Source organism: Molossus molossus, unplaced genomic scaffold (genome assembly GCF_014108415.1).
Source record: "Molossus molossus isolate mMolMol1 unplaced genomic scaffold, mMolMol1.p scaffold_m16_p_4, whole genome shotgun sequence".
In the NCBI taxonomy this organism is placed as follows: Eukaryota; Metazoa; Chordata; class Mammalia; order Chiroptera; family Molossidae; genus Molossus; species Molossus molossus.
Window position 1 is genome coordinate 77824970 of NW_023425377.1, and position 20682 is coordinate 77845651.

At 55.4% G+C, this 20682-nt stretch overlaps 1 protein-coding gene across 12 annotated transcripts in view; it reads left to right on the forward strand.

Annotated features, from left to right (window-relative positions):
* PTPRS (protein tyrosine phosphatase receptor type S) overlaps nt 1-16204 on the forward strand; it is a 99489-nt gene extending 83285 nt beyond the window's left edge. For 8 of the 12 annotated variants that reach the window (XM_036239758.1, XM_036239751.1, XM_036239762.1 and 5 more), the window contains 20 exons: nt 204-301; nt 704-957; nt 1530-1623; nt 1725-1940; nt 2415-2572; nt 3045-3056; nt 3323-3435; nt 4777-4824; nt 5840-5937; nt 6013-6136; nt 6643-6818; nt 6897-7016; nt 9758-9912; nt 10006-10291; nt 10468-10646; nt 11373-11499; nt 11582-11707; nt 14931-15085; nt 15199-15334; nt 15911-16204. In XM_036239758.1, coding sequence (XP_036095651.1) covers nt 204-301; nt 704-957; nt 1530-1623; nt 1725-1940; nt 2415-2572; nt 3045-3056; nt 3323-3435; nt 4777-4824; nt 5840-5937; nt 6013-6136; nt 6643-6818; nt 6897-7016; nt 9758-9912; nt 10006-10291; nt 10468-10646; nt 11373-11499; nt 11582-11707; nt 14931-15085; nt 15199-15334; nt 15911-15979 — 2744 coding nt within the window. In that variant the 3' untranslated portion in view covers nt 15980-16204. The remainder of the gene's footprint in view (nt 1-203; nt 302-703; nt 958-1529; nt 1624-1724; nt 1941-2414; nt 2573-3044; nt 3057-3322; nt 3436-4776; nt 4825-5839; nt 5938-6012; nt 6137-6642; nt 6819-6896; nt 7017-9757; nt 9913-10005; nt 10292-10467; nt 10647-11372; nt 11500-11581; nt 11708-14930; nt 15086-15198; nt 15335-15910) is intronic. The other 4 variants (XM_036239755.1, XM_036239759.1, XM_036239756.1 and 1 more) reach the window with 1 other exon arrangement.
* Nucleotides 16205-20682: the final 4478 nt, after the last annotated feature.

Below are 20682 nucleotides of genomic sequence, written 5' to 3' on the forward strand. Positions count from 1 at the left end.
TCTCTCTGCAGCCGCGCCGTCTCCCCCAGCAGGGTCTTGGGACAGGGCCAGGCAGGGCCGGGCCAGGGCCAGGCAGGAAGGCCATGGGCACAGCGGACAACAGGGAATGCCTGGGCCGCCCCACCCCACCCCTTCTGCCCACCACCCACCCTTGGCACTCACGGGGCTTCTCTTCTCTCTCCCGCTTGGCTGCTGCCTGGCAGTCTCTCCCAAGAACTTCAAGGTGAAGATGATCATGAAGACGTCAGTCCTGCTGAGCTGGGAGTTCCCTGACCACTACAACTCACCCACACCCTATAAGGTTGGCCCCCCTGGGGCAGATTTGGGAGCTTGGCCAGGGTTGGGCTTGGTCTGGAGTAGAGGCTTGCTGGGGTGGTGGCGGCGTTCAGCTGGACTCGGGGCTGAGAGGTTCTGGGCTTCATGGGGATTGAGGCTCAGTCTGGGTTCAGCTCAGTTTGGGATTAGGGCTCAGTTACATGTGGAGCTTGGCTGGAACTGCAGCTCTGTCAGGAGGTGGGGCTCAGTTTAGGTTTCAGGCTGTCAGGACTGAGACTCGGTCAGAGTTGGGGCTCAGCCTGGGGCTAGGGCTTAGCTGGGATTCAGGCTCAGTCTGGCATCAGTTCAGTGGGGTCGAGTCTACGATCAAGGCTTAGTCCGGGTTGGGAGTCAGCCCGGAACCCACTGAGCCGGCCCTGACCCACAGATCCAGTACAATGGGCTCACGCTGGACGTGGATGGCCGCACCACCAAAAAGCTCATCACGCACCTCAGGCCCAACACCTTCTACAACTTCGTGCTGACTAACCGCGGCAGCAGCCTGGGCGGCCTCCAGCAGACGGTCACCGCCTGGACCGCCTTCAACCTGCTCAGCGGCAAGCCCAGCGTGGCCCCCAAGCCCAACACCGACGGCTTCATCATGGTGTATCTTCCCGACGGCCAGAGCCCCGTGCCCGTCCAGTATGCTTGACCTCTCCGACCCCTGCGGTCCCTCTCAGTCCCCATTAGCCAGCTGTGTGACAGGCCAGCCACTTGACCTTTCTGTCCCTGTTTTCCTCACCTGTCTATAAAATGGGAATTATATCAGCCCCATCTTGTGCGGTTCCTCTGAAGGTCCAGTGCTTCTTCTGGGAATAGTTACTTAATATGGCCTTGTGTCTGCTTCTCCATTTTCTGACACTCCTGTGTGCCTGACCTCCTGGTTTGGGTTCCCAGATTGGTGGGGAGACAACTATGCACAGACTCTCAGCTCCTTGTATAGCAGTAAGAGGCAGAGAAGTAAGGACTTTTAAAATGTGTGGGCGTGGAAGCCGGGGCTTTGAAAGGTGTGTAGGAATTCAAGAAATACAGTTGCACGGGGTAGGCTTTCTACACAGAAGGCATAAATCAAAGGCCTGGAGGTTTACATACAGCTGGGGCTATAGGGCAATAGGCCCCATTGTGATTCAGAGAGGGGGCTCCCTACTCACCCCTAGACAGCATCTCTGATCACACCTGTAGACAACCTCCCCCGACTCTTCATCTTGTGATAGGAACTACTTCATTGTGATGGTACCGCTGCGCAAGTCTCGTGGCGGCCAGTTCCTGACCCCGCTGGGCAGCCCAGAGGACATGGACCTGGAGGAGGTGAGGACTGGGGCCCAATGTGCCAGGGACCGATGTGTCCTCGCCGTCGTGAGCCGAGTTGATCTCGGCTGGCTCTGAGCAGCCCACACCTGTTTGCACAGCTCATCCAGGACATCTCCCGGCTGCAGAGGCGCAGCCTGCGGCATTCGCGCCAGCTCGAGGCGCCCCGGCCCTACATTGCAGCTCGCTTCTCCGTGTTGCCGTCCACCTTCCAGCCCGGCGACCAGAAGCAGTATGGCGGCTTTGACAACAGAGGCCTGGAGCCTGGCCACCGATATGTTCTCTTTGTGCTTGCTGTGCTACAGAAGAGTGAGCCCGTAAGTCCCGAGTGCTGTCTGTCCTTCCAGCCATACCCTCCGAGTGAGGCACGCCCCAGAGTGGCCCCAACTCCCAGGGCCCTGACCTCAGAGCCACACACAGGTCTTTCCAGCTTCCTGGGCAGAGGGAAGGACTTGAAGTTGGGGGGATCCCAAGAGGAAGGCGTTTTAGAGGAAGGAACTGGGAACTGGGGTTTGACTGGATACGTAGGAGTTCAACAAGAAAGAGCATCCTGGGACTTGCATGTGCGAAGGTCTGGAGGTACGAGAGGAACAGAACGGACTTCAGAGTGGCTGAAGCAGAGGGGATAGGGAGATTGCCAGATGGGCGAGGGCCAGGCCGTGCAGGCTACCCCCAGGGTCGGTGTTCTTAGGAGCCATAGGAGGGTCAGAGTATGGGAGGGACATAAGACCCCTCTGGCCACTGTGAGGAGGATGGACACCAGTGGAGGTCCTCTCCCCCTGTTTATGCAGACCTTCGCAGCCAGTCCCTTCTCAGACCCCTTCCAGCTGGACAACCCAGACCCCCAGCCCATTGTGGATGGCGAGGAGGGGCTCATCTGGGTGATCGGGCCTGTGCTGGCTGTGGTCTTCATCATCTGCATCGTTATTGCCATCTTGCTCTACAAGAAGTGAGTCCCCTGTGCTCCCCTGCTTGACGGAAGGGGTTGGTTACTGGAAAGGGGGTTGTCTAAGGAAGGGTCATCTCAGAAGATCATCACTGAAGCCCTCTGTCGTGTAGACAGGGAAACTGAGGCTCAGAGGCTAAGCCACTTGATCAGAGTCGCACAGCTTGGGAAGTGGCACACCAGCCAGTGATTTGACTCATCTTAATCCCCACACTCCACTCAGTAAGAAGATTGGGGATAAAGGTTGTCTCAGTCCGGTTTAATGAAGACAGTGCTTATAGTGGCCACATGGGACATGTCTCAGCTTAGAAAGGAGGGTAGTGGGCCCAGCACAAAGGATTGGCCTTGTTTTCTGGGTGAGACCAAGGCTCAGAGGTTAGGAAAGCCACCCACCATTACAGAACAGGCCCTTTGTGGCTAACACACCCTCACGTGTCTCTTTTCCCTCCTCACCTGTATCTGCTTTGGGGAGCAGCAAACCTGACAGGTAAGAACTGGCCCTGCCCTCCAGAGGCCTAAGGAGGCTGAGGGGGGAGAATGGAAGGGTGCTGGGCCCATGGGGTGGGGGTGCCTGGCCGCTCCTGCGGGTTGCACACATTATATGCATGGTCCTGGGAACCCCATTGTGTATATACACCGTCTGTTTCCCACCGGCTGGGCTACACAGTCACAGTGCCTGGGGCACGTGCACACGTGCACACACCTCTGGGCATGTGCAGCCACTTACTGAGCCTTCCTCTTCCTCCCACAAAGTAAACGCAAGGACTCGGAGCCCCGCACCAAATGCCTCCTGAACAATGCTGACCTTGCCCCCCACCACCCCAAGGACCCCGTGGAAATGAGACGCATTAACTTCCAGACACCAGGTGTGTGCTTATCCCAGGTGCCGGGGAAGGGGAGCTGCCTCCTGGCGACCCTCGTTGCCTTGCCAAACTGTGCTGAGTGCAGTAAAATCCTGATTCCCAAATGCCTGCGTGGTTTCAGGCTTGGAACTTTCATAGGTCGGTTCTGCTTACAAACAAATGAGGCTTTTGAAAACTTGCATTTAACTGGTGGTTGCTGTCTTCTGTGAGGAGCTGAAAGGACATGTGAAAACCAGAAAACCCTCCTCCTTTCTTCTGGCATAAAGAGCTATGCTTCTGTTCACACCTCTAGTCTGTTCCCACACTCCCTGGGGATGTGCCCCTAGCAAGACACTAATGACACCTCTCACACGCCCTGTGTCTCCCCTCCACGGCCACAGATGGTCATGCGCCTTCTGCCTCTAAACAGTTCCCTGTAGGTGAATAAGCTGAAGTCACCTGCCAGGCTCGTGGGAAACTGAATCAGGATCTTGTCCTCGATTGTCTACATGTACAGGGAACCACACACTCCCCGCCTCCTCCCTCGTAATGGGCCCAGCTGCTTCTAATCAAAGAAGGAATTTTTAATGTAACTAACTGATGGCTGCTGTTCTTCTCATAAGCTCATAGCACGGTTACATCTGTCCCTCTACTTGCACTCTGGTCTCCACTTCCCGTGTCTGAACTGGTTCATGTTTCTGCTTCCAACCAACCAGATTTTAAACATTCGCATTTAACTGACGGCTGCAGTCAAGGGCTCACCTGCCATTCCTAATGGACTCCTTTCTCTTTTCCGCTGCTGGACTGTCTCATGTCAGTTCTGTTTTTATCCAAACGAGGCTTTTGAGCATTTGTGTTTAACTGGCATCTGTAGCCTCCACAGGGATCATGAAAGGTCTCGGTTGGCACCTCTAATGTGCTCCTTTCTCTTTTCTGTCTTACGTCAGTTGTTTCCGTCCAAATGAGGGTTTTAAACGTGTTTAGCTGATGGCTGCTGTCCTCCTAAAGTCCATGGCATGGGTCCATCTGTCCTTCCTCTGCCTCCAAGTTCCTCCTCACCACCCTGCATGCTCCAGAATGCCCCTGCTGACTCAAGACAGGGGCCCAAGGCTAGATTGGTGTGGGGTGACATTGACAGAAGAACCTAAAACTTTGGGAGCCTCCAAAGCCATGGCTGAGCTCCAGGCAGAGGGAAGCACAGCAGCGACCCTAGGCTCTTGGGCTGGGCCCGGCCACCGCGCGTCCCTCATTGTTCAAGTCGCTCTGCCCTTTGCGTCCGCTGGCCAGCCATTGTGTGTGCACCGGGGCGGGGGGAGGCGGAGCCCCTGCGTGTTGTCATTTATTTATTGTTTGCTGTTTCTGCAGATTCAGGCCTCAGCAGCCCCCTCAGGGAGCCGGGGTTTCACTTTGAAAGTTAGTTCCTGTGTCTTTCTGTTCTCGGCTCCCTTCACCACCTGCCCCTCGTTCGTTTTCATCTTTGGTTCTTCATTCCGCCACCTGTCTCTGCCCACCTGTCCTGCACTGGCTTCAGGGGGAAAGGGGGGCTGTTCCATGTGCCCTTAGGGCCCTGGTTGTGACTGCGAGTGGGGGGTGGGGACAGGGATGTAGGTGAGACACATACATACACATGTAAGAACAGGAGCCCACCCATGGGACAGGCAAGGAGGGCCACCAGGCAAATGGACACCAGCCTCAGACCCCATAGAGTAGAGGTGGGCTCAGAACAACAGCTGTTTACCAGCCGGCCTGGCAGCGTCCGAACCGTTCACCACAGCTGCTTCTGTGGTGGCATGTCGCTGCAGAGAGCACATGTGAGCACACGTGTGGCGCCGCCGGGAGTGGAGCAGGGTCTGGCAGACCCAGACATCAGCAAGAAAGAGCCTGCCCACCCCGTACCTCCAGTCACCCCTGGGGGCTCTGAAGGTCAGGGCCCCCAGAGTCGGGGGCTCCGTGCACCTGCCCCAAGCTGTGCAGAGAAGCGCCCCGGCAAGCCCTCAGCCCTGCCTGGCAGGGGCCGTTTCTGGCCCTCTGACCCCAAAGGGGCAGAAAGGAGTGTTGGTCTCCCACCCCGGGAACAGTGTCTCTGGAGGCCCAGCTAGTTGCCATCTGCTTCTTCATTTCTGTGTCACCCGCCTGCTTCCTGCCACGAGGCACTAGGAACTTGAAGTCCTCCGGGGCAACCCTCCCCCATGGGTTGGGGATGGAGCGGGAGGAGCCGGAGGACACCGAGCAGGGGTGTCAGGCTTGGCCAGGAGCTGCAGCCGCTGATGCTCCACTCTCAGACCCTCAGGCCTGGGGTCCCCACACCCGCCACGCCCTCTAACCGCAGCTCGTCCATCGCAGACTCACACTGTAGAGCACCCTCAGCCCCTGGACCTGGGCTGGCCCTGGTGACAAGCCCGCACCGCGGGGTCTGCTCTCCCCGCAGGCATGCTCAGCCACCCGCCCATCCCCATCTCGGACATGGCGGAGCACACCGAACGCCTCAAGGCGAATGACAGCCTCAAGCTCTCCCAGGAGTATGAGGTGAGCTGGGCCCCACCCGCCGCCCTCCCGGGCCCTCCGATGCCCACCCTGACACCTCCCTCCCCTCCCCCGCAGTCCATCGACCCAGGCCAGCAGTTCACGTGGGAGCATTCCAATCTTGAAGTGAACAAGCCCAAGAACCGCTACGCCAACGTCATTGCCTATGACCACTCCCGCGTCATCCTCCAGCCCATCGAAGGTAGCACACGGGTGCCCGGGCTCCGTCCTGCCCTCTCTCATTCCCCAGACGGCACGCAGGCCCCACGTTCCTCTTGGCCACAGGGCAGAGCCACGTAGACAAGCTAGGGGACACCCCTGGGAACTTTCAGACAGGTATTTAACTGATGGTCGCCTTCCATTACGTGTTTCAATCTGTCACTCTACATCCCCAGCTCAGCTGGGGCAGTTCCGCCATCAGGCACAGCTGGCAGTGCTGGGGACGTTTTTGTTCTCGTGAGTTGGAGGAGGGGGTTGCTAGTGACATCTAGGAGGGTAGAGGCCAGGGATGCACAGAATGGCCCCCCACAGAGACAGATGGGGCCCCAAATGGCAGCAGTGCTAAGGGGAGAAGTCCTGAAGCCCGTGCCCCACAGTTTACTGGAGACAGATTGGGGGACTCCAGGAGGGCTTCTGGCTGGGCTACATGGAGCCAGCCTAGAAGGACAGGGCACCCCACCGATGCCTGGCTTCTCACCCCGGCCGTAGGCATTGTGGGCAGTGATTACATCAACGCCAACTACGTGGATGGCTACCGGCGGCAGAACGCATACATCGCCACGCAGGGGCCGCTGCCTGAGACCTTTGGTGACTTCTGGCGTATGGTGTGGGAACAGCGCTCAGCCACCATCGTCATGATGACACGGCTAGAAGAGAAGTCACGGGTGAGGCCCAGACCCCACTGCCCCCAGGCCCCCAGCCAGCCCTGGCTCACACTCACCTCCATTCCCTGCTTGATACAGATAAAATGCGATCAGTACTGGCCCAACAGGGGCACGGAGACCTACGGCTTCATCCAAGTCACGCTGCTGGACACCATCGAGCTGGCCACGTTCTGTGTGCGGACCTTCTCCCTGCACAAGGTAGGCCCAGGCTGGGCTCCAGGCTGTGGGAGGGAGCATGGGGTGGAGGAGGAAGCCAGGGCAGCTTCACCCTGGGAGCTCCCCTCAGACAGAGCCAAGCATATGGACCCAGGCTGACCACGTTCTCATGAAGCCCACTTTGTGGAGGGGGACACGGAGGCTTGGAATGGAGCACCTCTTGTCTCTGGCCATAGCAGAGGGACAAAACCAGCAGAACCCAATTTAGCAGTGAAACTGTTATCCTCTGGCCATCAATCATGCCCCAGGTGTTACCCGCCCTGGGCCTCTGACAGGTTCGGGCAGAGTCTCAGCTTTGCCTTTAAGAGGCCTTAAGCCTTGGGTGGAACACAGAGCTGGAGAAGCCCGCTAGCCTGTGCAGTCAAGGCTGGGGCAGAGGGAGGCTTTAGGTAAGTATTTAGCTGAAGGCTGCTAGCCATCCCGTGGTTCCGTCTGTCTTTTGCATCGGTGGTTCTCTCCTGCGGCAATTTGCAGTCCAGGGGACATTTCTTATTGTCATGACGGGGAGAGGAGGTGCTTGCTAGCACCGTGACGCCCCCCTGACATGCCTGGCCTGAGTGCCAGAGGCTGAGTGGATGGACAGGAGGAGGGAGTGGGGATTCTTGGTTCGTTCACACACATTGAGCGCACACTGTGCCAGCCCTGGCTGGGCCCCGGGACCCAGCGGGACCAAGAGAGACAGCGTGTCCTGACCTTGTGGGGCTTAGTCTAGGGGACAAGACACAGGCCAAAGATATGAAAATAGTAAGTCTTTTTTAATTAAACATATTATGGTGGCATTGGTTGATAATAACATTGTGTACGTTTTGGGTGTATGTCTTTATAATGGGACATCTCTGTCCTCCATTGTGTGCTCACCACCGGAGTCTAGCCTCCTTCTGTCACTGAATATTTAACCCCTTTATCCTCCCTGTCCCTTTCTTCTCTGGTGACCACCATTCTGCTGTCTGTATCTGTGAGTTTGTTCATTTGTTGCTTCATACGGTTCTTGTTCTTTTCCATCTGCCTTATTTCACTTAGCATAATGCCCTCAGGATCCATCCATGTTGTCACAAATAGCAGTATTTCATCTTTTTTTTAGCCACATCTCCCTTATTCATTTATCCTTCAAAGGACACTTGGTTGTTCCCATATCTTGGCCACCATGAATAATGTTGCAGTGAGCAAAGGAGTACATATATATTCACGTGTGTTTTCACATTTTTCAGGCAGATACCCAAAAGAGGGATTTCTGGGTCATATGGTAGCTCTAGTCTTAATTTTTTGAGGAGCGTCCATGCTGTTTTCCACAGTGGCTGTCCTAGTTCACATTTCCATAGCCGTGGATGAGGCCCCTTTCTCCTTCTCTTCTCCAGTACTTGTTGTCACTTGTCTTGTTGGTAATAGCCATTCTGACAGGTGTGAGGTGGTACCGCATTGTGGTTTTGATTTACATTTTCCTCCTAGTAAAGATGAGTATATTTTCATATATCTATTGGCCATTGTATGTCTTTGGAAAATTGTTCAGGTCCTCTGCCCATATTTTAATCAGATTTTTGTTGTTGTTGAATTGTATGAGTTCTTTATATAGGGTATCCAAAAAAATGTATACAGGGTGGCTGTAGATTCTATTACATTTTGAAAATGAAATGTATTTTAATAAACACTGGCTTTATAATTGTACTTTTTTGAGCATACGTTTTGGGGGGACACCCTATATATTTTGGACATTAGCCCTTTATTGGAGGTATCATCTACAAACATCTTCTCCCATTTGGTTGGTTGCCTTTGTGTTTTGTTGATGGGTTTTTTTTTTGCAGTGTAGAAGCTGTTTAGTTTGATGCAGTCCCATTCATTTTTTTTCTTTTACTTCTCTTGCCTTTGAGAGGGGAGGTCAAGTTCACAAAAATCCCTGAGACCAGGGTCCACAAATGACAAGAAATCTCATGTGTAGGATTAAAATAAAACAGAGAAGATTAGAATGTGTACTGGGGGACCTGGAAGAAGTGAGGAAGGGAGCCATAAGGAGATGTGGAAATAGCATTCCAGGCAGAGAGCACAGCTAGTGCAAAGGCCCTGGGGCAATACTGTGCCTGGCTTGTTGAAAGAACAGTGAGCAGGCCATATGGCTGGGACTCAGTGAACAGTGGGGAGAGAGGGAGGAGATGAGGGCAGGGAGGGGATGGGGCAGGTTGTGCATGGCCTGTGAGCCACGGGAGGACTTGAGCTTTTACCCCAAGAGAGGTAGGAGCCCTTAAGGGCTGTAGGCACAGGAAGTATGGGACCTAGCTCATGCTCAGAGGCACTCTCTCGCTGCTCAGGGGAACAGACTGTGGGGGTGGTGCACTTGTGGTCCCAGGGCAGTGACGGGGGTGGACCTTGGGGACCGCCATGAGGAGGGCGAGAAGTGGGCAGGTTTGGGGTAGACTTTGAAGGCAGTGATTGTGCTGGAGGCAGGAAGGGAGTCGAGTAGAGTGTGACATTTACGTTCTGGTCAGAGCACCCAGAAGGATGAACCCACCATCAGCTGAGCTGGAGGGAGCATGTTTGGGGAGAAAGTGGGGGCACAGTGTGGGCCTCAGCATGTGAGGCAGACATGAAACTTTCCCGTGGAGACCTCTTTGTGTCCAGGGGCAGCTGGGCACACAAGTCGGACACTTGGGCACAGTGGTCTGGGGTGCACGTTGGTGTTCTTGCACGTGGGTGGTGGCTGCAGTGACCCGCAGTTTCCTTGTGGTACCCAGAATGGCTCCAGTGAGAAACGCGAAGTCCGCCAGTTCCAGTTCACGGCATGGCCGGACCACGGGGTACCCGAGTACCCCACACCGTTCCTGGCCTTCCTCCGGAGAGTCAAGACCTGCAACCCCCCAGATGCTGGCCCCGTCGTGGTCCACTGCAGGTATGCTGCCCATCCTCCGCACACTCCTGTCTGTGCCCGTTCTGCACGCCCCCACCCCTCCCTGAGGCCCTGACCCCGCACCTGCCTCCACAGCGCGGGGGTGGGCCGCACAGGCTGCTTCATCGTCATCGACGCCATGCTGGAGCGGATCAAGCCGGAGAAGACGGTGGACGTGTACGGCCATGTGACACTCATGCGATCCCAGCGCAACTACATGGTGCAGACCGAGGACCAGTACAGCTTCATCCACGAGGCCCTGCTGGAGGCCGTGGGCTGTGGCAACACAGAGGTGCCTGCCCGCAGCCTCTACGCCTACATTCAGAAGCTGGCCCAGGTGGAGCCTGGCGAGCATGTCACTGGCATGGAACTCGAGTTCAAGGTGGGAAAGGACGTGGAGGCTGCTATGGGCAGGATGGGGGCGGGGGGTCCGAGGAGCTGGAGTCTGAAGTCACCCCTAACGGCGGGGACGAGTTTGGGGTGGTATTCCCCTGCCTGCCATTAGCGCTCTGGCTGGAGGCTGTTTTGATGGCAGCCCCTGCCCCCTTGTTCCCGCAGCGGCTGGCCAACTCCAAAGCCCACACATCCCGCTTCATCAGTGCCAATCTGCCTTGTAACAAGTTCAAGAACCGCCTGGTGAATATCATGCCCTACGAGAGCACGCGGGTCTGCCTGCAGCCCATCCGGGGCGTGGAGGGCTCTGACTACATCAACGCCAGCTTCATCGACGGCTACAGGTGCCTCACCTTCGCCTGGTGCTTCTGGGGCCCAGAAGGGTCCCAGGCTTGTCCCTAAGGGGCCTCCATTCTTGCTTGGGAGACAGAGCTGCACATACCTTGCTGTCCCGTGCAGACACCGTGGAGGTGGAGGGGATCTTCCAGGGAGCTGGACTGATGTCCATCTTTCCCTTTATGTCATGGTTCTCAGTCTGAGCCATTCTGCTCCCGGGGAGATGTGGCAGCGTCTGGGGATGTCTTTGATTGTCAGGATTTGAGTGTGTTGGGGGTTAGGCGACTGCTGGCACACAGGCTGGGTGCAGGCTGGGGTTTTACTCGGAACAAGTGCCCCATCCCGGAGACTGGCCCAGGCTGAGTGTCGGTGCTGCTGGTGCAGCAGTGGCCAAGGGAGGCCGCCTGGGTGTGAGCGCCAGCCTGGCTTGTGCAGACATTCGAAACGAGTTGGCTGGCCCTTGAGGGAGGTGGAGCCGGAAGGCAGGTGACTGTTTCACAAGCTGGAGCGTATCCTGAGGCTGATGGTTTCCCCGTGTACAGAATGGGGTCACTGGGAGGGCTGGCTGAGACGGGAGGGGCAGGCCACTGCTCAGGGTCCCAGGAAGGCAGGCACAGGCAGGTGTGCCGCGTGGGGTCCTGCTCTGCTCCTGACCCACCAGGCAGCATCATGCCAGCTTAGGGCTCAGGCCCAGGGCTCCCCATCAGCCCCAGACTCACACCCCCACCCCACAGGCAGCAGAAGGCCTACATTGCAACGCAAGGGCCACTGGCAGAGACCACGGAGGACTTCTGGCGCATGCTGTGGGAGAACAACTCGACCATCGTGGTGATGCTGACCAAGCTGCGGGAGATGGGCCGGGTATGCGGGGGCCCGAGGAGGGCAGAGCCGGGGCCCAGTGGGCACTGGGACCCGCTGACCACCGATGCCATCCCCTCGGCAGGAAAAATGTCACCAGTACTGGCCGGCTGAGCGCTCCGCCCGCTACCAGTACTTTGTGGTGGATCCAATGGCGGAATACAACATGCCACAGTACATCCTGCGGGAATTCAAGGTCACAGACGCCCGAGTGAGTGTGGGACAGACTGGCAGCAGGGACTAGAACCCAGGCTGGGCTCCATGTTTTCCTGCTGATCTGGAGAGGGCTCCCCTAGTTTGGGGTAGAAGCAGAGTCCCAGGGATAGGAATGAGCATGGGGTTGGCAGGAGCAAGAGCAAGCTGACCAGTCACTCCTACCGCCACGTGGGGAAAGAGAGGGTCATGTCCCTGCTCTGACCCCACGTGTCCCCGTCACTAAGTCGCACGGCCCAAGGGAATCGTGTAAGGGGGGACTGGGTTGTCCCCTGGGGAGGATATTGTTAGAGGGCTGGGAGCTGGGTGGCGACTGGAACTGTGGGAGGGAAGGGTGGTGAGCAGAGGGATTGGGGAGTGGGCACTGGCACCGCTCGGTAGGAGAAATGAGCAGGCAGAGCAGATGTTGGCTGACGAAGACGCAGTGGAGGACGGCGGGGATGGGTGGGGGAGAAGGGTGGGTATTAGATGGCGGCCGATGAAGACTGACCCTGGAGGGTGGCCCTGGTGAGTGACGGAGGGTGAGGGTGACAGGGGTTGGGAAAAGGCGGTCAGGATGTTGCCAGTGGCTGATTGAACGAGGAGCAGCATTGGTCACAGGTTGGGTGGTATCAGGTGGTGCCACTGGATTGGTGGGATGTGGGACCGTGGAGTCAGTGGAAGGTCGTCCTGCTGGAGGGCGGAGGAAGGTGGGATTGGAGAAGGTGGGTGACAGGGTGGAGAGCGCCGGGGACAAGGCCCTACAGGCCGGTGAGGGCGACGTATTATCAGCAGTGGACAGAGGGAGAGGAGACTGGGGAAGAGCAGGGGCGGGGGGTGAAGAAAAACCAATGGAAAACGACTTCTAGAAGTAAGGAATGATGGACATTCAGTGGATGGTACAACAGAGAGCAGGATGGGATTGGAGAAGGGAGACGACACGTGGTGGGGGGTGGAGGCCTTTGGGTAAGATGGCACCATCGGGTGGCACTGCTTCACTGGGGGGGCGTGACTGGGGACAGCAGGTGCCAGGCGAAGGAGGTCCCTGGATGGTGAAGAGGGATGAATCGCTAGTGCTGGACTGTGGGACACAGGCCATCGGGCCCAGAAGGATGACAGATGGCAGAGTGATGGCACTGGACGGCACTGCTTGGGGTGGCAGGTCTGGAGAGACGGTGACTGAGTGGTGGGGACGGAGAAAGTCTGGAAGGTGACGTCACTGGATGGTCAAGGACTGTGCTAAGACGGGAGGTAATAGTGTCAGTGGTGCTGTTAGGGGACAGAGGACGAAGAGCACACTGGTCCCCACTTACCTGAGACCCACAGTGGGTGCCTGAAAGTGCACAGTGCCGAGCCTGTACGGACTGTGTTCCTGTGCACACCCGCCACACTGCTTGCTCTGCAGTGAGGACAGTGAGAGCGACAACACTGACAGAAGCAGAACAGCCACCACGAGGTGCTGTAGTGAAAGTTAGGTGAGTGGCTTGGGCCAGTGTGAAGTGCAGTGAGGGTGACGACACGAGCACTGTGGTGCTGCAGTCCGGTGACAGGGCGGCTGAGTGACAAACAGGTGGGCGGTGCCTACAGCGTGGACACGCCAGACACGGGGCTGACTCATGTACTGGGCAGGACAGAGCAGGATGACGTGGGATCTCATCACACTACTCAGAATGTCACACCATCTAACACTCACTGAATGGGAAGTTCCAGAAAGAATTCATATCGCGGACCGTGGTTGACTATAGGTAACTGAAACCATGGAGAGCAAAGGCACAGATGAGGTGGGGGCCGCTGGGGAGGCTGGTGTAGAAAAGGGTGCGCTGGTGGTGGGGGGTGGTGAGGGGTGGAGGGTGACGGTGTGGGGTGGGAGGTGCTGAGGGTGGAGGGTGACGGTGTGGGGTGGGGTGCTGAGGGGGAAGGGTGACGGTGTGGGGTGGGGGGTGCTGAGGGTGGAGGGTGACGGTGTGGGGTGGGGGGTGCTGAGGGTGGAGGGTGACAGTGTGGGGTGGGGTGCTGAGGGGGAAGGGTGACGGTGTGGGGTGGGGGGTGCTGAGGGGGAAGGGTGACGGTGTGGGGTGGGGGGTGCTGAGGGTGGAGGGTGACAGTGTGGGGTGGGGTGCTGAGGGGGAAGGGTGACGATGTGGGGTGGGGGGTGCTGAGGGGGAAGGGTGACGGTGTGGGGTGGGGGGTGCTGAGGGTGGAGGGTGACGGTGTGGGGTGGGGAGTGCTGAGGGGGAAGGGTGATGGTGGGGGGTGCTGAGGGGAAGGGTGACGATGTGGGGTGGGGGGTGCTGAGGGGGAAGGGTGACGGTGTGGGGTGGGGGGTGCTGAGGGTGGAGGGTGACGGTGTGGGGTGGGGTGCTGAGGGGGAAGGGTGACGGTGTGGGGTGGGGTGCTGAGGGGGAAGGGTGATGGTGTGGGGTGGGGGGTGCTGAGGGTGGAGGGTGATGGTGGGGGGTGCTGAGGGGGAAGGGTGACGATGTGGGGTGGGGGTGCTGAGGGGGAAGGGTGACGGTGTGGGGTGGGGGGTGCTGAGGGTGGAGGGTGACGGTGTGGGGTGGGGGGTGCTGAGAGGGAAGGGTGACGGTGTGGGGTGGGGGGTGCTGAGGGTGGAGGGTGACGGTGTGGGATGGGGTGCTGAGGGGGAAGGGTGATGGTGGGGGGTGCTGAGGGTGGAGGGTGACGGTGTGGGGTGGGGTGCTGAGGGTGGAGGGTGATGGTGGGGGGTGCTGAGGGTGGAGGGTGACGTGTGGGGTGGGGGTGCTGAGGGTGGAGGGTGACGGTGTTGGGTGGGGGGTGCTAAGGGGTGGAGGGTGGCAGTGTGGGGTGGTGCTGTTCTGAGATGAGTTAGCAGTGGGTGGGGGGAGCTAGCACTGTTGGATGGTGAAGGACACCCAGGGCTGACATTGGGTGGTGAGGAAGGGAAGGTGATGGGCTCTAGGTGGCACTGAGTGCACGGTGGAGGGTGGCAGAGAAGGGGTGTGTTGGATGTCACTCTGGTTGGGGTGGAAGGGATTGGAGAGGTGGAGAGAGGAGCAGCTGGGCGGTGGGCTGGACAGGGTCCATGTAAGAAGGGGTCACTGGGTGGTGACCGTTGGTGGAGGAGGGCATTGTCGGCAGTGACTGGAGTGTCTCCGTGGAAGATGTCACTGTTAGAGGGGGAAGGATGGAGGATTGGCAGGGACAGGAAACAGCCATGACCACCACTGACCTCAATGGCAAGACTGGGCTCTTCTTCCCAGGACGGCCAGTCTCGGACCGTCCGGCAGTTCCAGTTCACGGACTGGCCGGAGCAGGGCGTGCCCAAGTCGGGGGAGGGCTTCATCGACTTCATCGGCCAAGTGCACAAGACCAAGGAGCAGTTCGGCCAGGACGGCCCCATCTCCGTGCACTGCAGGTGAGCACGCCTGAGCCCGGTCCGCTTTCCGGCTGGGGAAACGGGCAGTCCAGTCTGGGCTGTTCTCATGCCGGGGAAGTGGGGCCCCCGCCTGAGACGCTGTCTTCTCTCAGTGCCGGCGTGGGCAGGACTGGCGTCTTCATCACGCTCAGCATCGTCCTGGAGCGGATGCGGTACGAGGGCGTGGTGGACATCTTCCAGACGGTGAAGATGCTGCGGACCCAGCGGCCGGCCATGGTGCAGACGGAGGTGAGCGGGACAGGCAGCAGCCTCTCCCAGAGCCTCTTTTCCTCCAATGTGAGATGGGCTTGCTGGGAATGGGTAGTCTGCAACACCTGTTTGGGCTGGAAATGGGCTGGTCAACTCTTGACACAAGAGTAGATTGAAGTCCAGAGATAAGGGTGTCCGTGGAATGGACGCAGAGGGGTTCATGGTTGTCTCAAAGTCACATTAAGTGTATAGCTCAGCTGACATCCTCGGACAGGCCACAGATTCTAAAGCACCACCGCTCCCTCAATGGGGAAACTGAGGCACAGAGTGGGAAGGGTCTTCCCTGGGATCAAATTCACGTTGGGCCTTTAACCATGTCCTCAAATTCTCCCGGATCTGGAGAGACGAAGCTGGAGCCACAGACTTCGAGCCTGGAGGGGCCGGTGGACGGGACGGCTGGGCTGCTGTGTCTTAAAAGATGTGCACGAGCCATAGGCAGAGAGGGGAGGGTTCGAGGTGGAGAGTCAGCCTGCATGAGGGCACGCCCAGGCTGAGGAGTGGGGGTGCTTCTGCGGCCATCGGCAGAGAGGCACTGACGAGCCCCTGTCCCCCCAGGACGAGTACCAGCTCTGTTACCAGGCGGCTCTGGAGTACCTGGGAAGCTTTGACCACTATGCAACCTAAAGCCATGGTCGCCCCGGCCCAACCCCACCAGCCAGATGCCTCTGCCCGCGCTGGGTGGGCCTTGGGAGGCCTGGACCCCCGGCGGCAGCATTTCTGCACGGACTCTGGGAACGATGCGGCCCCTCGAGCCCCCCCCTCAGCGGCCCCCAGCAGCCCCCTGGCACCAGCCGCCGCCTTCAGATACTTGCCACATTCCTCGTGTCCTTCCGATTCCAAATGAGCAGTCCCGGGGTGGGGTGGGGGGTGAGCAAATGGGGGTTTTCCCCAGAACCAGAGGAGGGCGGGGGGCGTGACATGACCCCTTGTCCCCCAGGTAGCTTTCCAGCCCTGCATTCTGGGGGCGCCAGGCTGGGGGCTGCAGAGGTCAGCTTTCTTTTCAAACTCTGTGTAACTGTATCCAGTGACATTCTCTTTTTTTAAATAGCGTATTTTTTTCCTTTTTTTTTTTTTTAAAAAAAAAAGAAGAAACAAACAGGAAAAAAAAGTGACTTGCCGTCAACGGATTTAAAAAGAAGAACATTGCTTATTCCTGTTATCTTCACAGTCTATTTTTTCACCGTAGAGAGCGTTCCCGTGTGATGGCCGCGCCCGCCAGCTGTCCCCGTGGCTGGCTCTTCCTTTTTCCTGCCCTCGGAAGCTGGGCCTCACTCAAGAATAGGATGTCCTTTTGCTCTTGGTTTCTTTTTATCCTTTTTTTTTTCTTTTTTTTAATGGTTCAATTCTCAGACATATCAAGGACAGTTCTGAGGGCGGAGGGTGGGCACGGCTCCCGCAGCCTGAGCCCGCCGCTCGCCCCTGAGCAGGAAGGAGGAACGAGACGGCGGATTCCACCTCTTCGGGGACGGGGGCTGTGCTGCCCCGGTCAGGGCCTTTCCCCTGGGACCCTGGGGCAGTTTGGGGCAGAAGCAGAAAGGACGATGTCCCCCACCCTGAGGAAGTGAGTTTTTCTCTTTGTACGAGAGCAGCTCTGCCCTTGCTCTGACACTGTTTATTCAAACGGAAGCAGCTGGGTGGTTTTCCCACCTCTGTGTATGTAGATATATCGACTTTGTATTAAAGGAAGATCGTCTGAACGCGGCCGTTGGTGGCATCTTTGTCATAACCCTGTTCGTCCCATCTTGTCCTGGGGCTGGCAGGGGCCAGGAAAATTATTCTCACTCCAGCATGTGACAGGCCAGTGAGGAGCGGGGCCTGGAGAGGAGGTGTTGCTGGTCCAAGACAGCACAGTGGCTAAGGGGCTATGCTGGGATCTGAACCGAGAACCCAAGTTCTGGTCTTACAGGGGTTGTCTCACTGACAATAGTCATTCTTGTCGATTATAGTGTGACTACCACTGAGCATCTGCCAGGAGCCACCGCTCTGAGATGGGCGTCATCAGTCCAATTTACAGATAGGGAAACAGGTTCAGAGAGTGCAGGCACTAACCCAGTCACACACACAAGGTTCAGAGCTCAGGTTCATATCCCAGTCGCCTCGCCCACAGCCACGCCGCCTTCCCCGGGAGGGCCAGTGATGGAGCTGAGTCCGTGGGAGGAAGCACTGAGTTAGGGGCGCTGTTCTTATCCAGTGAGTGGACCCAGACCCGGAGCCGAGTCAGACAGTGGGGGTGGAGGGTGAGCCATTTCCAGTCTACACCATGACTAGGAGCCAAAGATGGGATAAAAGACCCCCACCCCACCCCAGGGTCACACTGAGGCTCCAGGGACAAGGGGTGGCTTTAGTGAGAGGGGTCCAGTCCAGGAAAGGGTGGGGTCCTCTTTTAGAAACCATCAGGTCCAGTAGTCCAAAAATAAAAACAAATTATGTGTGTGTGTGTGTGTGTGTGTCTAGATATATATGTTGTGACTAACAACATTAATACTTAGTCAAATAGATTGATCAAACTCTATATTCCCCAATCCCCAAATTCTCAAACATGTGGACACTTATTAAAAATCAGCATTTAGAAAAACCAGCAGTGGCATTTTTTTTTAATCCTCGCCCAAGAACATGTTTTTATTGATCTTTAGGGAGAGAGAGAGAAACATCAATGTAAGAGAGAAATATAGATCAGCTGTCTCTAGCATGTGCCCCAACTGGGGGTCGAACTCACAACCTAGGCCTGGGCCCTGACCAGGAATAAAACCTACAACCTTTATGGAAGGACAGTCCACCCAACTGAGCCACCCAGCCAGGGCAGCAGTGGACATCTTTACAAATTCCAAGAAACAAATATTAGATAAGATACCCTGATCTTGGCACAGAGGAGTAGATTCTGCAACTAAAGTCTGCCTCCCCCAAAAGTCCTAAAGAGGGAAATTTTAAAACACATTTCTAAATAAGGCATGGGTTTAAAGAAAGGATATAAAGGAGTAGACTTGAAGACAAACTTTGCGTTGAAGACAAAGGGGTGCCCAGAGGAAAATAAATAGTCTTAAACAAATGGATCAGAAAATAAATTCAGAAACTCATTGAACTTAAACAAATGAACCAAGCTTTCAATGCAAATAACTAGAAAGTAATACAATAAATCCTAATAAAAAATAAAAATAAAGATGAAAGTGGAAATGAACTCTGGGCATTCTTGAGGTTCTTTTGTATTAACAAAAACATTGAGTTCCTGACTTGTGAATTCAATAAGTAAGGGAGAGGAATCCTCTTCTTAGTGACAGACCGTGGTTTTAGCTGAATCATCTATGATGACTACTCTGCCCAGAGAACTCCCTCTCAATCCTCAAAGCCCCATTCTAAAAGCCCCTTTGGTCTCCCAAGCCCATGAGTCTGAAGTGTCTACATAGGATCTACCTTGCTCTCCTCAATGGAAACAGGACAAAGGATTTTCAGGGAAAGTTAACATGTGTGACCCTCAATTCTGTGCTTCAGCCCTTGAAATGCTCATGGCTGTGGATGGGAGTAGGTGGTGGCAGGCAGGGATTTATCTGAGGGCTTCCTGGAAGAGGAAGGCTCAAAAGAATTATCAACCTACAGGCATAACTACCAAGACACGAAGTATCTCCAATGATCTTGGCCCTGCCACAGGATACCATAGCATCCACCTCCATTTATTGAGCACTTATTTGTATGCTTGCCTCATGCAATCTCAGTTAGTCCTTCTGACATTAGAGAGAGAAGAAAACAGGCTCTAAGAGGTCAGGTCTTTTACCCAGGATGATGCAGATGGTTAGTAGAACTGGACATGGGCCCAGGGCTGCCCATTTTCCATGGCCATAGTGAGGGAGTTCAAGGCATCTATGAGCTTTGCCTGCCTGTGGCCAGTATCAGCCACACACACCACAGCCCAGCTGGGAAGGACAGAGCCTAGAGGAGGGCCTCACCTCCCATCACCATGAATCTGTCAGGAACCAAAGCATTGTAGTGTTCTATTAAGTGTGAGTGTCCTAAATACACAGTTTGTCTCTAACAACAATACTTACAAATGTTTAAAGCAAAAACACCCACAAGGATGAATAGAAAGAAACACACTGGTCCTGGAGACTGAACCTAACTCAGGAACAGAAAGATCATGTCATCAAAATAAGGATCTTGATGAGATGAATAATGCAATAGCAAACTTGATCAAATAGATGTGTACCGGGTTTTGTCCCCAACAAATAAAGAACGTACATTCTGCCTGGCTGGTGTGGCTCTGATTGAGCATTGACCCATGCATCGAGAGGTCACCAGTCCAATTCCTGGTCAGGGCACATACCCAGGTTGCAGGCTTGATCTCCAGCAGGGGTGTGCAGGAGGCAGCTGATCAATGTTTCTTTCTCATTGATGTTTTTTTCTCATTGATCTTTCTATCTCCCTCTCCCTTCCTCTCTCTCTAAAAATCAATAAAAACATAGTTTTTTATTTTTTTAATCCTCACTGGAGCATATTTTTCTCTTCAGATAGAGTGGGAGGAAAGGAGGGAAGGAGAGAGAGAGAGAGACATTGATGTGAGAGGGACATGACAGGTTGCCTCTCACATATGCCCTGACAAGGGCCAGGGACGAACTACAACCAAGGTTTAAATCCACGACTCATTGGTCCATGGGCTGATGCTCTAACCGCTGAGCCAAACAGGCCAGGGCTTAAAAACATGTTTGTTTGTTTTTAAAAATAATGTACATTCTGTCCAAACACAGAGCTGTCATGAAAACGGAACATGTATTAGGTCATAAAGGAAAGCTCAACAGTCAGACTTAATAGCCACAATGCAATAAAATGATAAGTCAATGACATCTAGCTCCTGGAATCCACATAGTTGGAAGTGTTAAAACAATAAATTAAAGATAAATCATGTAAGTTATAAAGTATTTAGAATTGAATCGTGAAACCAGTGCAAATGAAAACCAGTGGGATGCAAAGTCAACTGCATTTATGGTGGGAGCAAGATCACAGAATATAAATGAAATAAGCAGCCAAAGAAGTACTCAGAGGCAAATATATAGCCTTATAGGAAACTAGTTACAGCTTTCAACTAAGCATCTACAAAAAGAACAAACCCAAGGTAAGTCAAGGAAAAACATTAGTAAGACAATCAGAAATCAATACATGGGAAACTACAGCAGCAAAAGGAAAATAACAATATAAAAAGCTGGATCTTTGGGAATACCCATAAAAGAGAAAGACCTTTGGCAGAAAGAAGGCACAAACATTAGGGATGATGGGGGACCAACTATTCTTACAGAGGAGAGATTTTAAAGAGCATATATATTTAACTTTATACAACTAAATAT